The 13,678-nt window shown below is 33.1% G+C and overlaps 1 protein-coding gene across 9 annotated transcripts in view; it reads left to right on the plus strand.

The window, feature by feature from the left end:
• Positions 1-13,678, plus strand: part of LOC143244279 (large ribosomal subunit protein uL30m-like) — a 70,305-nt gene that overhangs the window by 25,360 nt on the left and 31,267 nt on the right. Inside the window, exon 1 of one of the 9 annotated variants that reach the window (XM_076488645.1) lies at positions 10,417-10,586. The exons of the other annotated variants lie outside the window; for them this stretch is intronic. Within the exon in view, the coding sequence (XP_076344760.1) occupies positions 10,479-10,586 (108 nt within the window). The 5' untranslated portion in view covers positions 10,417-10,478. Of the gene's footprint in view, positions 1-10,416; positions 10,587-13,678 lie in introns of those variants that run through there. 9 annotated transcript variants of the gene reach the window in all.

Raw genomic sequence — 13,678 nt, forward strand, 5'->3', positions numbered from 1 at the left:
AGAAATATGACACAAGTTTTCTTGATTTGGTTTTACTTCGGTAGATGTCAATCATAAGGAGTGTCCGCAATGTGTATTATGTCTAAAGGTTTTGACTCCAGAGTGCATGCTTCCAAGTAAACTAAAACGCTACTTAGAAAACAATCATCCTAACGTGATTATTTTACCAGAAAGTTAAAAGAATTTAAAGAACAAAAAGGTACATTTTTGAAACAAATATCAATACCAAGCAATGCTTTGCTAGCATCCTACAAGGTGGCGTATAGAGTCGTGAAATGTAAATGGCTTCACACCATCGCAGAATAACTGATTTTTACGAGCTGCAGTGGATATAGTGAATGTTATGGTTGGTGCATCTGCGGGAAGACTGTTTTCAAAGATGCCTTTACTCAATAATATTATCAGTCGTAGAATCCAACACATGGCCGAAGGCCTGAAGATCAACTAATTGAAAAAATGAAAGGGAAGGAATTTGGGTTACAGTTAGATGAAGCGACGGATAGTAACAAGGATGCTTATTTGATTTGCTACACATGGTTCGTGGATGGTGACAAAATTGTGGAAGACCTCTTGTAAAAGTATCACTGCAAGTACAAGGGCTCAAGTCTTGTTTTAGATCTTTGATACTTTTATGTGTGAAAACGACTTTGCCTGGACTAAATGCATTGGTATCTGTACCGATGGGGGTCGCTTTATGTCCGGCTGTTATGGAGGATTGCAGGCACTCATTCGAAGCAAATCCACAGGGAAGTCCTTGCGTCAAAGCATCTGTCTTCCACTGAACCCAGTTCTGGAAAGTGTGTTGAAAGCGGTGAACTTTATAAAAACTCTGCCATAGAAGGCGAGGTTTAAAAAAATGTGGGAGGACATGAGATCTGAAAACACATCTTTATTGTACTGCTGTAGCTCGCGGTGGCTTTCATAGGGGAATGAACTGTCCCGTGTGTTCGAATTACGACAGGAACTCTTACCTCAAAGAAGAGCACGGATGTGCTAAAACCTTGGACACTGATTTTTGTCAAAATTAGCATACCTGTGTGATCTCTTCGAAAAATTTAAGGTGTTGAATCTCTTTCTGAAGGGAAGCAACACACATTTTGAAACTCGCAGAGAAGGTTTCAACCTACAGTAAAAAGTTACTACTATGGAGAAGAAAAATAAATGGAGATGGTGGCAAATACTTTTTCCCCTATTGCAGCAGTCTGTTAAATCCAGTGAAGTTGATTTGATCCACGAACTCAAATCTGTTTTTGAAGAGCACCTAACATAGCTCAGTGACTGGTTTGAAAATTACTTTCCAGAAGATAGGGAGAAGTTTGCATGGATTCAAGACTCGTTCAAGGTTAAGACTCCATCTGAATTTACTTGTTTAGAAGAAGAAAATCTTATTAAACTGTCTTAGGACAAAAGGCCCGGCATGACCAAGCGTGTTAAGGCGTTCGACTCGTAATCCGAGGGTCGCGGCTTCGAATCCCCATCGCGCCAAACATACTCGCCCTCCCAGCCGTGGGGGCGTTATAATGTTACGGTCAATCCCACTATTCGTTGGTAAAAGAGTAGCCCAAGAGTTAGTGGGTGGCGATGACTGGCTGCCTTCCCTCTAGTCTTACACTACTAAATTAGGGATGACTAGCGCAGATAGCCTTCGAGTAGCTTTGCGCGAAATTCAAAATCAAACAAACAAATCTTATGACAAGACTTTAAAAACAAAATTTGGCAAGATGGAACTAAGTGAATTTTGGATATCAGTAAAAGATGAATATCCACTGCTAAGTGCTAAAGCTCAACGAATTCTAATTCCATTTGCGACGTCATATCTTTGCGAAGCTGGGTTTTCGGCGGTTGCTGTGATAAAAAGCAAATACTGCACAAAAATCAATCTTGAACAGGAAATGAGGGTATTAGTGTCCAATCTGATTCCAAGGTTTGAGAAGCTGTGCAGAGCCCAACAAGCACACACATCCCATTAGTAATTATGGTTATACAAAAATAAAAATATCGTTTTTAGTTTCAATTTACATGTATTATTCTTTCAAACGGCAACTAAGTTGTTTGGACCAAACTACGTAATAAATGGAACTGTTAAGTTTTTCTTTTTGTCTTGAGACAACGTGAAAAAAATATTAAAACACTAAGGGCGCCGTGAATCGCGAAAGTCTAGGATACGCTGAGTCTTGACAATATTTTGAGATCCAAGTAACTATTTTTTAAGCTGCTACACGACCAATTATTCCATTCTAATGGAGTCTTCTTCATACAGCAGATCTGGATGTTTTTTATCATTTTTTACATGGTCGTTTATTTCACACTTGAGATCAGAGACAGTCTTCCTTCTGCCCCTTCTGCACGAATGAAGATACTTAACATCAGTATCACTAAGTTTAGGTTTTCTGCCTCTTCTCTTTCTATTTTCTAATTTACATGTTTCGATCTTACGGTCTATGGTGTATTTTCCAGTGTTTGGGAAGAATTCCATGTCTGCAGCAATTTGTTGCAATGTCAACGCAGCAACACATGAAGCTTGTATGCAAACTCTCTACTCTGCTAACAGTTCTCTATTTTTTTTGGTCGTGGCAAAATATATATATATATATATATATATGTTAAGGTTTATTATCACACACACATATATATATAGTATAAACGTTGTTTTTATCAAGGTTATTTGTGAAGTGCTATTAAATTGATTTCTTCTAGCATGTACTGGTACGTGTGCCAGCTCCTTTCTATGTACTGCATGGGGTACAGCTCATTCACTGAAGCATTACCGTCGTATCGAGATTTACATGGAAAGAATGACAAAATAATCTTAACATTTTTGCGCAGTACTGTAAGTTTTAAGTTTTTAATTTTATAAGATAATGTCTACAAAATCCTGAATTTCTTGTTGTGTGACATTTTCTCTAGGCATCTCTTCTTTATCTTATTCACTACCCATCCAATAAGAACGAGGTTTAACATTAATTACTCACAACAAAACGTTATTACTCAGACAAACCTTAATTTTAAGCTTTTAGTTTTCTTTGGATACAGAGCTATCAAACAGAAAATATGACCTCCTCTTGCTACACCCAGCTGTCATATTTTCTTCTTTTTTTTTAGGATTTGTTAATAATTATCTCTTAAGTTTAGCCAAGGTTTTCATCTATAAAATGACATATTAAATAACCTTATTTTCTGAATGGAGAATTTTCATTTTAATATTAATACTTTGTTCTCGCAGCAGAGATAAGGTCTAGCTTTAATGATGTTGTAACTCTTATTGTCACATGACTAGAAAGCCAGAAAATATTTTGATAGTTAGAGGAAGGTATCTATTTTTTACTATTTTTTGGTGCACTACTTAATTATATAAAAGTTTTAGTGGATTACAACCATTAGTATACAAAGTATGGTAAAATGTCATCAACAATCGATAGCTAGGAAAAAAAAGGTTTAAGTAACTGCTACTTTATTTCTTATTTTTATGTTTATTCTTTATTTATTATCATAAAAGTAACTCAAATGTGAAAATGGAGATCTCCTTAAGTGTGTTAAGGTTAGATTAGTTAAAATAAATAAATAATAATATAGAAATGTTTCACAAAGTACACACACGAGCAGTTCCTAGGCAAGGTCATTCGATGGCATAACGTGAGCTACGCGTTACCCAAGTGATTTACAACTCATAATAACGCGAATTGTAGTTAGGCATGGTTCAAAGAGCAATGAAAGGGCAATAATAAAACTACGTGTATACTGTTTTGAGATTAAAGGTACTTTGGATAAACGAATGTAGTTTCATGTTACAATCTGAAGTCATTCTAGAAAGAAAAAAAGAGTAATTTAAATTTATTTCATTTTTTGTGGTTAGGTGTATGTGTGTGTTTTTATAGTAAATTTACATCGGACTATTTCCTGTATCCACCGAGAGGAATCGAACTTCTGATTTTAGCTTTGTAAATCTGAGGATTATCGTTGTCCCAGCGAGGGAGTTGGAGGTTAGGAGGTCGGTCAAATTGACCATCCCTGTTGTATAGAGTTAAAGTAGAGAAAATAACAGGTATAAAATAAAGTTTTACTAAAATAAACATTTGGGTTTCAGAGATTACGCAAATCAAATCTGAGATTTTTGAGATGAAGAAAAGTATTTTTGACATTAACATGAAAATCACTGTGCACACAAACTATTCAAAACAAATACTCGATATATTGTTGGCCAAAATTTTTTTTTAGTTTATTTATTTGAAGTTAAGCACAAAGGTACATTATCGGCCATTTGTGCTCTGCCCACAACTGGTATCGAAATCCAATACCAGGTTTTTAGCATTATAATCTTACAGACACTTAAAATACTAAAGGTATGTGTGTTGTGTTTTTATGTGAACGGCTAATGTTTACTGAAATATTGACAAATTTTGTGAAGACATTCATACTATACTAAGAGTTAGTACTAGTAATATGAAATCTATAAAGACTATAGAGATTAATACGTGGTTGGTCATCAAGAATTTAAACAAAAATAAATATCACTAAAGTGAATAAAAGATCAAAGGCCACAATAAACTGCAAAAAAGCTGCAAGAACTCCATCAAAGAAGTAATAAAAAAGAAACTGAAGTAGAAAAAACATCAATAAATGTTATGTCTTATTCTTTTAATTTTCTTTTTGGTCTTTTTCTCCATAGTTTCGTCATTTCCATCACATTTTTTACCTCGTTTTGTGCCCCAGTGTCGCAATTTTGAAATTTAGTCAGTTATATTATATTTTCCTGAAAACAATTCCACCTCTGACGCATATTTTGTGCCATGTTCTATGGATTTTTTTAATGCAAATAATACAGAATCCAGTCCATGTACCAATAACGAATTAAATTACTTCTTTTACAGGGTGTTCGGAAAGTCACTGTGCAGTTTTGTCTGTTAATAAATATATGAGTGCACAGTGACTTTCCGAACACCTTGTATAATATTTGCTACAGGTTACGTCCTCTTTTACACAAATTGTAGGTCTAGGTTCAGAAACGTCTAATTTACCATAGAAAACTCTGATGCTGAAGTTGCCTTGCGCCTAAGTGACAAATACAACACTTGCAGAATTTTCTTACTAAACAATCGAGTGACAAAATAGCTACTGAGTTAAGGAGAAATGTAAAAAATAAAACCTAAGCCTAGCTTATAAGAAGAGACGCTGACAGAAAAAACGCTAGATAAGAGTAAGCTACTGACTCCAATTTGGTGGTATAGTGAAGGCTATGAAAAAGTTTATATTAATGTCTAGAATCGGCACCTTGAAGTCCGATTCATACGGTAAAGTGGTACAAGTGAAGAGGCAACTAGCTCACTCACCATCAAGTAGCCAATTACTTGAAGGTCTTGATTCTTGTTTTGGAAAGCCCGATGAGTTCCAGAGATTAATTAATGAATTGTGAGAACTACTTGTGTTTGGTTATGCATAATTCTTTGTAAATCGTAAGAATACGAAGAACATATCATTAAAAACTGTCTGGAACAGAAACTTCAGTTCAGCGGGACCACTTGGAGTTCCATGCCAAACTCCAGTTCTCCAGCTAACCTCTTGAGTTCCAAAATAATGAAGGTTTCCAATTTCCAATGAAATACCTCTTCAAAGTAAGACTGCTATTTATCTTATTCAATCAGTATAACTTAGAATAGCGTGGTAAAATAAGTGAATAAAAGAAACTGCAAATTATACTCTGGCTAAACATTGTGAATATGAAGAACATTGTCAGTGAAATTTAATTTAGAGTTTGAATGTCAAATATTTAACTAAGTGTTATTAAAAATGTATGTTATTCTAAGAACTTAAATATCTGCTTCAGAATCAGTTTCTTTAGTCTAACTGTATATTTTCTCGAGTTAGTGATATGTGAGCTCCACTCGCCACTACATTTTTCAATTAAATAAACTGGGTTTATATGGTAGTGAAGTCAAAGATCTAACGACTAGCCTAAGGGTATGCTCGTTATACAACAAGGACTAGCTTTAATTAGACAGCCCTCAAACTGAGATCTGTAACAACTATTAAACATTGATAGTTGCCTTATCTAAGAAGTTTGGAATAACATATAAGAAAGAAGCACCTAGAAGAAGTATTATGTTTTGGAACATGATACAGATAAAATATCTTACCCAAACTTGTGCAAGATTTAAAATGGCTTGCCATGTTATATTGCATAACTGTTTCTTGTGAAAGTAATGATTTATTGGCAATTTATAAATGCCATAAGAAGGATTTGAGAATTATTTTAAAGAACAGGAAGCTCTGTTTTTGTTATTGGGACTTGAATCCATGAAATTCACAAATAATTACAGGTACCATCTACAAATTATGGGATCCCCAAATTGAGTAGTATTGAAACATCAAATCTCTCTGAGAATTGCAAGATACGAAGCTCTCATGGAGTATTTTCACACTAAAAATAGTTACATCTGAGGTAAGATGCAAGAGTTTTATGTCAAACCCTCACATAAAGAAAGGTCACTTCCTCAATCGCAAATGTTGTATAAGTAGAGCTGTAGAAGGTTTAAAGCTGATCACTGCTACAGGTTACATAACAATAGATCTCATCACTTAGACTAAACAAATAAAATAGCTAGAGATGAAGTCTCAATACGTAAATTAGCCAGATAACTCTCAGTTGCAAAACAGGTGGAGAATTGCAAAAATAGAAGTCACGAAAGAACAATGAGTAAAACAACTGATTACTGGACAAGAAGTATCACATATTGTACTTGAGAAAAAGGAAGATGGATCAACAATGTTATGTGTAAACAAGTGAAGTTAAATAAGTTGTAAAAAGGATGTCATCCCACTGCCAAGGCGTGATTCTACTTTGGATGCTCTATCTCGATCAAAATAGTTTTTCAGATTCGAGCTTAAAAATAAATATTGGCAATTATAAGCTTGCGTTCGTTTGTTTTTAAGCACAAAGATACACAAGGGGCTAATTGTGCTCTGCCCACCGTAGGTATCAAAACCAGTTTTTAGCAATGTGTATCCGTAGACGTAGTACAGTGTCACTGGAGGGCTACAAGTTTGTGAAACAAGTAAAAAAAGAAGACAGCTTTGCGTTGTGTAGCAATTTGGGTTAAGGAATGCACTTGCTACATTTGAAGGATAAGAGAGTGTGCCGTATCTGAACTACCCTAGAACTTCATATTCATCTAATTGGATCACACACGGGAGGGCCTTTTATAATGAGTATGAAAGGCTAAAGAAATTTTTAAATTCCTTGAGGAAAGAGTACCTTACCCTGAAATTCAATATGTGTGAATTATTCTAGGATACATAATCAACAGAAAGAAAATGTATACAACCCCCAAAAAGTGTCTAGTATTGGCCAACAACGAAAAGTTGCGCGAGGTAAGATAATTGCTTGAGCTGTGCTCTTACTATGCTTATTTTGTAAAATCATTCTATAATATAGCTCGTCCTCTATATACATTACTTGAAAAGTCAGATAATTTTGAGTGTCTTAGTAGTGGGTATAATGTTATGACAAGTTCAGCATGGAAAAAACTTTATTGCCAACTATAGAAAAGAACTGAAGCTGATAAAAAGCAGAGAGATTGCAAATTGGAAAGAACTATTAAATGCTGTTCGAGTTTTAAGTCATTTTCATCATTATTTATATGAGCAAGAGTTTACATTCCGGACAAACCATGGCTGGTGGGATTTTGCAATCCAGAAAGTGCCTGATAGCAAGCTGACTCCAGAATTTTCAGGAATAGAATTTTAACATTGTTCTGAAGAGAATCATGGAAATGCTGATATATTATTTTGAAGACCATGTGTTAATGAAAAACATAATCACTGTGCAAAGAAGGAAACACGAAATAGTAAAAATGACTAATCGAAAGTGCATCAAAGTGTAATCCAATAAGTAATATTTACAACCCTGGTCCAATACTGAACTCAGAAATGCCCAGGCAAAACGTTTGAGTTTGTAACCAGCTAGATAACAGTACCACAGAATAATCCTCATGAAAAAACACCTTTCCATACTGCCAGAAAATAAAAATGTATTGGGCACAGTGGGATTCATTATATTTATAAAGGGCTTGTTGCGTATGAAATGAGAAGATAACAATGGCCAAAATCAGTTACTTCAGTACCCCAAAACTACAATTCTTTAGACAAATTAAGAATTTGAATATTGAAATACGTATGTATATTAAAGACTATACTATTTATTTTATACCATGCTGAGAGAGAAACACTGTGTTTTGTTTTCTTAACATTAGAATTAATGATCGGATCCTTACAGAATCTTTGACTATTAAGCATATTTTCTATAGACGTTTCATATATCAATTGGCTCATATTGCAAAGCATTTGTTGGTTAACAGATTCCTAGCAAAATGTCTCACAAACACATTTAGCTGAAACATCTTATATATCATTAAGAATGGCAGTATTTAATAGTCTGGATTATGATGGCGTAGGTCATCAGATAAGGAAGATAAAAGTTTGATAGGAGTGAACTCTCAAGCACCATCCTTCCAAAACTAATGAAAAATGTATATTTCTACAGGAGTATTCGTTTATTTGTTTTAGAGCAAAACCATACTAGGTTATCTATCTTCTGTGTCCCATTGTAAGTCCTTAAACTTAGAGCTGTTCCACTGGGAATCAGATGCAAATTTTCTACATTTTTACTTAAATGTTTAGTACGTCTTTTGTAATAATCTCTTTGTTTGAACAAAGCTTATAAACCATACAAATTGTTCGACGTAGTGTCGGTCATTCTCATTGCAAGCGGTGATACAGATACTTATATAAGTTGTTATATTTGTGAATTTATCCTTCTCGATGATATACAATATTGCATTGTTCAGTTTAAATATTTTACTAGTATCTATACTAGGCATACAGGGAATTCCCAACACGTACTTCTTTTTTACTAGACTCAGAGTTTGTTGATCCATATACCAGATGGTAGGAGGGAAAAGTTGGTATGGTACAGGAGGTAACTCTGGACTATCTTCATGCCCATGACGACCTCAGGGAACACGGGTGAAGGCTAATTCTTAAGGAAAATTAAAAACAACATACAAAAAGCAAGAAGTTGTTTTATTTCAAATAGATTAATCTAAAAACCAAATTATAAAATGGTTTTAACAACAATACAAAAGACGTAAGGAAGATTAAAATAAGAAAAAATAACATTAAAACAAAAAGGAAACTTTACCATTTTTTATCCCTATATTATAAGTGGCGGGGAAAGCAATTACTACTGGTGTAATTGACTGGTTGGGCGCTTGGGATGAGAGAAACATAAAGGATAAAGTCACTGAATTTGAATTTCCTAAAAGTTTGTTTTTGAATTTCGAGCAAAGCTACATGAGGGCTATCTACGCTAGCCGTCTCTAATTTTGCAGTGTAGCTTTGCGCGAAATTCAAAACAAACTAAATGGCTTAAACAGGTAATGAAAAAAACTTAACTGTTTCAAAACAGTTGCTCATTTCTTGTTTAGTATCAGGAGTGAAGAAAAAAGGAACAGATTAGCAGTACTAGCAAAACAACTATCTATTCTCTGAAAAGAGAAACAATAAACATCAGCACATTTTGAGGTAGATGCTCATATGAAGGAAAGGTTAATTACGTAAAAGCCGATGTGTGCACTGTCATCTACTTGTATTCGGAACCTAAATAAATCACTTTTGATTTTTCTATTCGTTGATTTTATTCCAACAGAGAACATGTTACTGTAGTTTATTTTTAGGAATAAAAGTGTTTTGAAAGGAATCTTGTTTATTTTAATTTATGCTTAAAGCGAAAGGTGACTCTTTGCGCATACATTATTACAGTTGTAATTGGTACTGAAAAGGAATGATTAGCGTTTACAGTTTAACTATTTTTTGTTTATACTTCTTTGTAATAACATAGAGAATATCATAATTTATTTTTTTCTTTATGAATGGTTTGTTTGTTTAGAATTTCGCGCAAAGCTACACGAGGGCTATCTGTGCTAGCTGTCCCTAATTTTGCTGTGTAAGACTAGAGGGAAGGAAGCTAGTCATCACCCACCCTTGGGATTGATTGTAACATCATAACGCTCCTACGGCTGAAAGAGCGAACATGTTTGGCGCGACCGCGATTCGAACCCGCGACCCTGAGATTACGAGTCGAACGCCTTAACCCACCAGGCCATGCCTGGCCCTTTATGAATGAATATATTTATGTTGAATATTTCTTTGCGAAATAAAATTAAGATTTTTTTTTTTAATATTTGTGAACATCACATCACAATCTTCGTGAATTTTTAATATATATTTTTACATACAAGATGATAAAAATCAACAAATAGGTAGTAAATCTGACTCTGAGAAAATTGTCCAAAATATATAAAGAATTTTGAACAAATTGTAGTAGCTACTGAACATATTACAAGAATATTGTTGATTTTTTAGGGCTTGTATCCACGGCGATTTCAGAGAATTCTTGAGTTTTTACTCAAATAGCTTGAAACAATATGGCGGTTCCTAGACATCTAGTTTATAGAATAACTGGCAGTTTAAATTTTAGTAATATTTTGTTTATTGGACAGAGCTTGTGTAGAAACCATATGATGCAACGAAATGTAAGATAATATTTTAATGATTAGTATATGAATAATTACATTTATAATCTTATCCAAAAGCTATATCTGCTTGTAAACCAACATCTTACTTTTACTACAAGTTACAAGATTAAATGTATTATGAAGAGTTACACTATAACTTACAGTAAAATAATTTTCAAGTTAGGAATAAGTAAGAAGATATGAACAAATTGGTTTTTATTAGTTGTAAGAACTAGTTATTAAATAAAACCAACAACTAGATATTGATGTTGAAGTGATAACGACTCAGTTTAAGATATGTACTTTTTACAATTCAGTAAAATTAGTTGGTGGAAGCTTTTTGTAGCCACATTGCCTCTTATAATGTATTGTACTGTGGGGTTGGGATTGCAGTTTGAAATATTTTTTAATATTGTTACATGCCGTCTGGAAACGTTTTGTTACAACTGAATGTTTGTATTTGTTTTCTCATCAAATTGTTACTGTGTTCTGTGCTACAGTGTATTCATTATTAAGTTTAATACATTTCATAAAGTAGAAATATTAAATCATTAAGTGGCTTTGACTGTGATTGATAACTTGCTTGAAATGAGGGACTGTTATGTAAACTTTTGTTTTGCTGAAGTCAAGTGCATTTGTTTTGATTGGCTAAAATAAGTTTCTCCTATATTGCAACTACAGGGTGGCCCGTAAGCCCCTACCCATCCATATATCTTATGTGTCCAGTGTATCTGTGTGCTGTCTTTCATTCTCGCTGCATAATATTATGCAACGCCATGTTCTGTGAGACACAATACGTTCTTCAAGTGTAAATGGGCTTACATTGGCCATATTTCTCTGGAAAAAAAGAAAAATTTATAATACATGCATAATTGAATATAACATAATAACATATGGATGGGTAGGGACTTACGGGCCACCCTGTAGAACTAGTCAGTTAGCAGTATATGCTAGTTGATTGGTAAATGGCCCCATTGACAATCAGTACAGTGTTCTTCAAACCAAGAGTGTATAAGCAAGAGAAAACAAATGTTGTTTGGGGTCTTTGGCTCGGTACATTCCTTTTTGGGAGAAATTCAAAATTAGTGGCAGTAACAACTAGAATATAATGAGAAATAGGTAGTTGGAATAATTGCAAACCATAATTTCAGCTAGTTCATTAATTGTATAATTATAATTTCCAATAATTGATTGTTGAAATAACTGAAAACAGATGTAATGGGAAACACTAACTTTGTTTATTTGATTATTTTTGTGATAGTCCATCTAACTGAAATTTTAATTAATCAGTTATTAGCATAATAAAAAAGAGGTAATCAGAAACAATTTTGATTTAGTGATTAATTTATATAACAATAATCAACATCATTGCTGCTCATATTTAATCAATTATGTGGTTTGATTGATTACTTATGACTTATAGTTAATTAATCTTATCATGTAATTCATTAAATACTTCAGTGGCAAGTACATAGATAATGCGTATTTTATAAAAGCATGGGTACTGTACCATGTATTTATAAAGTAAATAATGTTTTATTTTATTTATGTATAATACCTCTAAGATAATGACTTTCAATCAAATACAAATTTGTATTTCTTGTGATGGTCACTGCTGGATTATGTAGTCTTGCATCATTGAAAATTTGAATCTGTGTTAAGTAATGTGTTCTGAATCTTTGAAGGTCAAAGTGTATTCTGATTATAGTTTTAAGTTATGTTTTTGAATATTATTGAAATATTGGTATGCATTATCATGTAAATAAACTTAAAGGCTAAACATCTAGTTGAAATGTAAAAGCTTTATTGACCCACAAGGTGTGTAGTTATTAAAATGTGAATTTTTTAAAAATTTATTGGAATATAATAGCCTGGGAAAGACATGAGATATATAGCTTTGTTAATGTGAATAACAATACAAGTTTAAATCTTTGCTGTGTGGGTTTGGTGATGTGTTGTAATGTATGCTCAGGAGCTAATGTGGTACAAGTTGATCTTTCTTAATTTAAAATTATAAGCACAATAAATATTTTGTTTTAGTTATATGTGAAAGAGTTTTTTGTATTTGTAAGACATGATATTTAGTTGGGAAAAGTTGAAAAAGATTGTAATTGAAGAAGAGTTGGTATTTTATTCATTAACATGCAATAATTTAGAATTAGGTGTAATGTTGTGTCTCGTTAGTTTTTTAAAAAATTTTCAACCAGAATAAAAGTACATATGAGGGCTAGCTTGCATTAAATCAAGTATATGCACATATATATATGTTTGGGTTTCTTTGTCTATAACTTGTAAATTTCTTGATCAAATGCTGTGCATATTATATCAGAAAGATTTTTGTTCAAGGAGTCTTCTTGGCATATGGCTTATCCATACAGAATTACCTTACCTGTTTTCTTAGTCGAATATTTTAATGGAAAAAGTATGATATACAATGGCTCAATATAATTGTCATCACATGACAGCTTACTTCAGTTTCAATTTTTTGTTTTTGTTTGAAAAGTATTTCACACAAACAACACTTAACTGTAATGCATTGTTTCTTCAGTTGGGTATCTTATTGTTAATATTTTTGGCTGTAAGTATTTAGTTAGTTATTTTAATATTTGTTTTCTATAGTATTCTCCATAAACATTGGCATTTGAATGTGAGCTCATTCTTTCCTTTTTAGTGTTTATTTTGAAATATATTTTTATAAGATTTACTGTAATTAATGTCTGTACTATTCCAAAACATACTATCCACTGTTAATATAGCTATTTTTCAACACTGGCTTTATCTGTCTAAGCATTGGTCATACATGCTCCAGTCTTTTATACCCCACTTAACTGCCCTTGGCAATATCTGATTTGCAAATTTCTCCACCCTTGTCAATGCACCCTCTTTCTTGGTACTGTATATCAACACCTCATGTTGGTAATGTAATTACTTTTTCTTATTGGACATAATATATATATATAATGTAATTTTGGTGTTCCCTTGTGGATTTAATTGTAATAAAGAAAAAGAAAATAGACATTATATATTTGAGTATGAATTCCCATATTACTGTTGTCAGGAAGATGAATATAATGTTTAAGGACAACAAGAGACCTGTTGTTCCATCTCAG

This window comes from Tachypleus tridentatus, chromosome 2 (assembly GCF_004210375.1).
Source record: "Tachypleus tridentatus isolate NWPU-2018 chromosome 2, ASM421037v1, whole genome shotgun sequence".
NCBI lineage: Eukaryota > Metazoa > Arthropoda > Merostomata > Xiphosura > Limulidae > Tachypleus > Tachypleus tridentatus.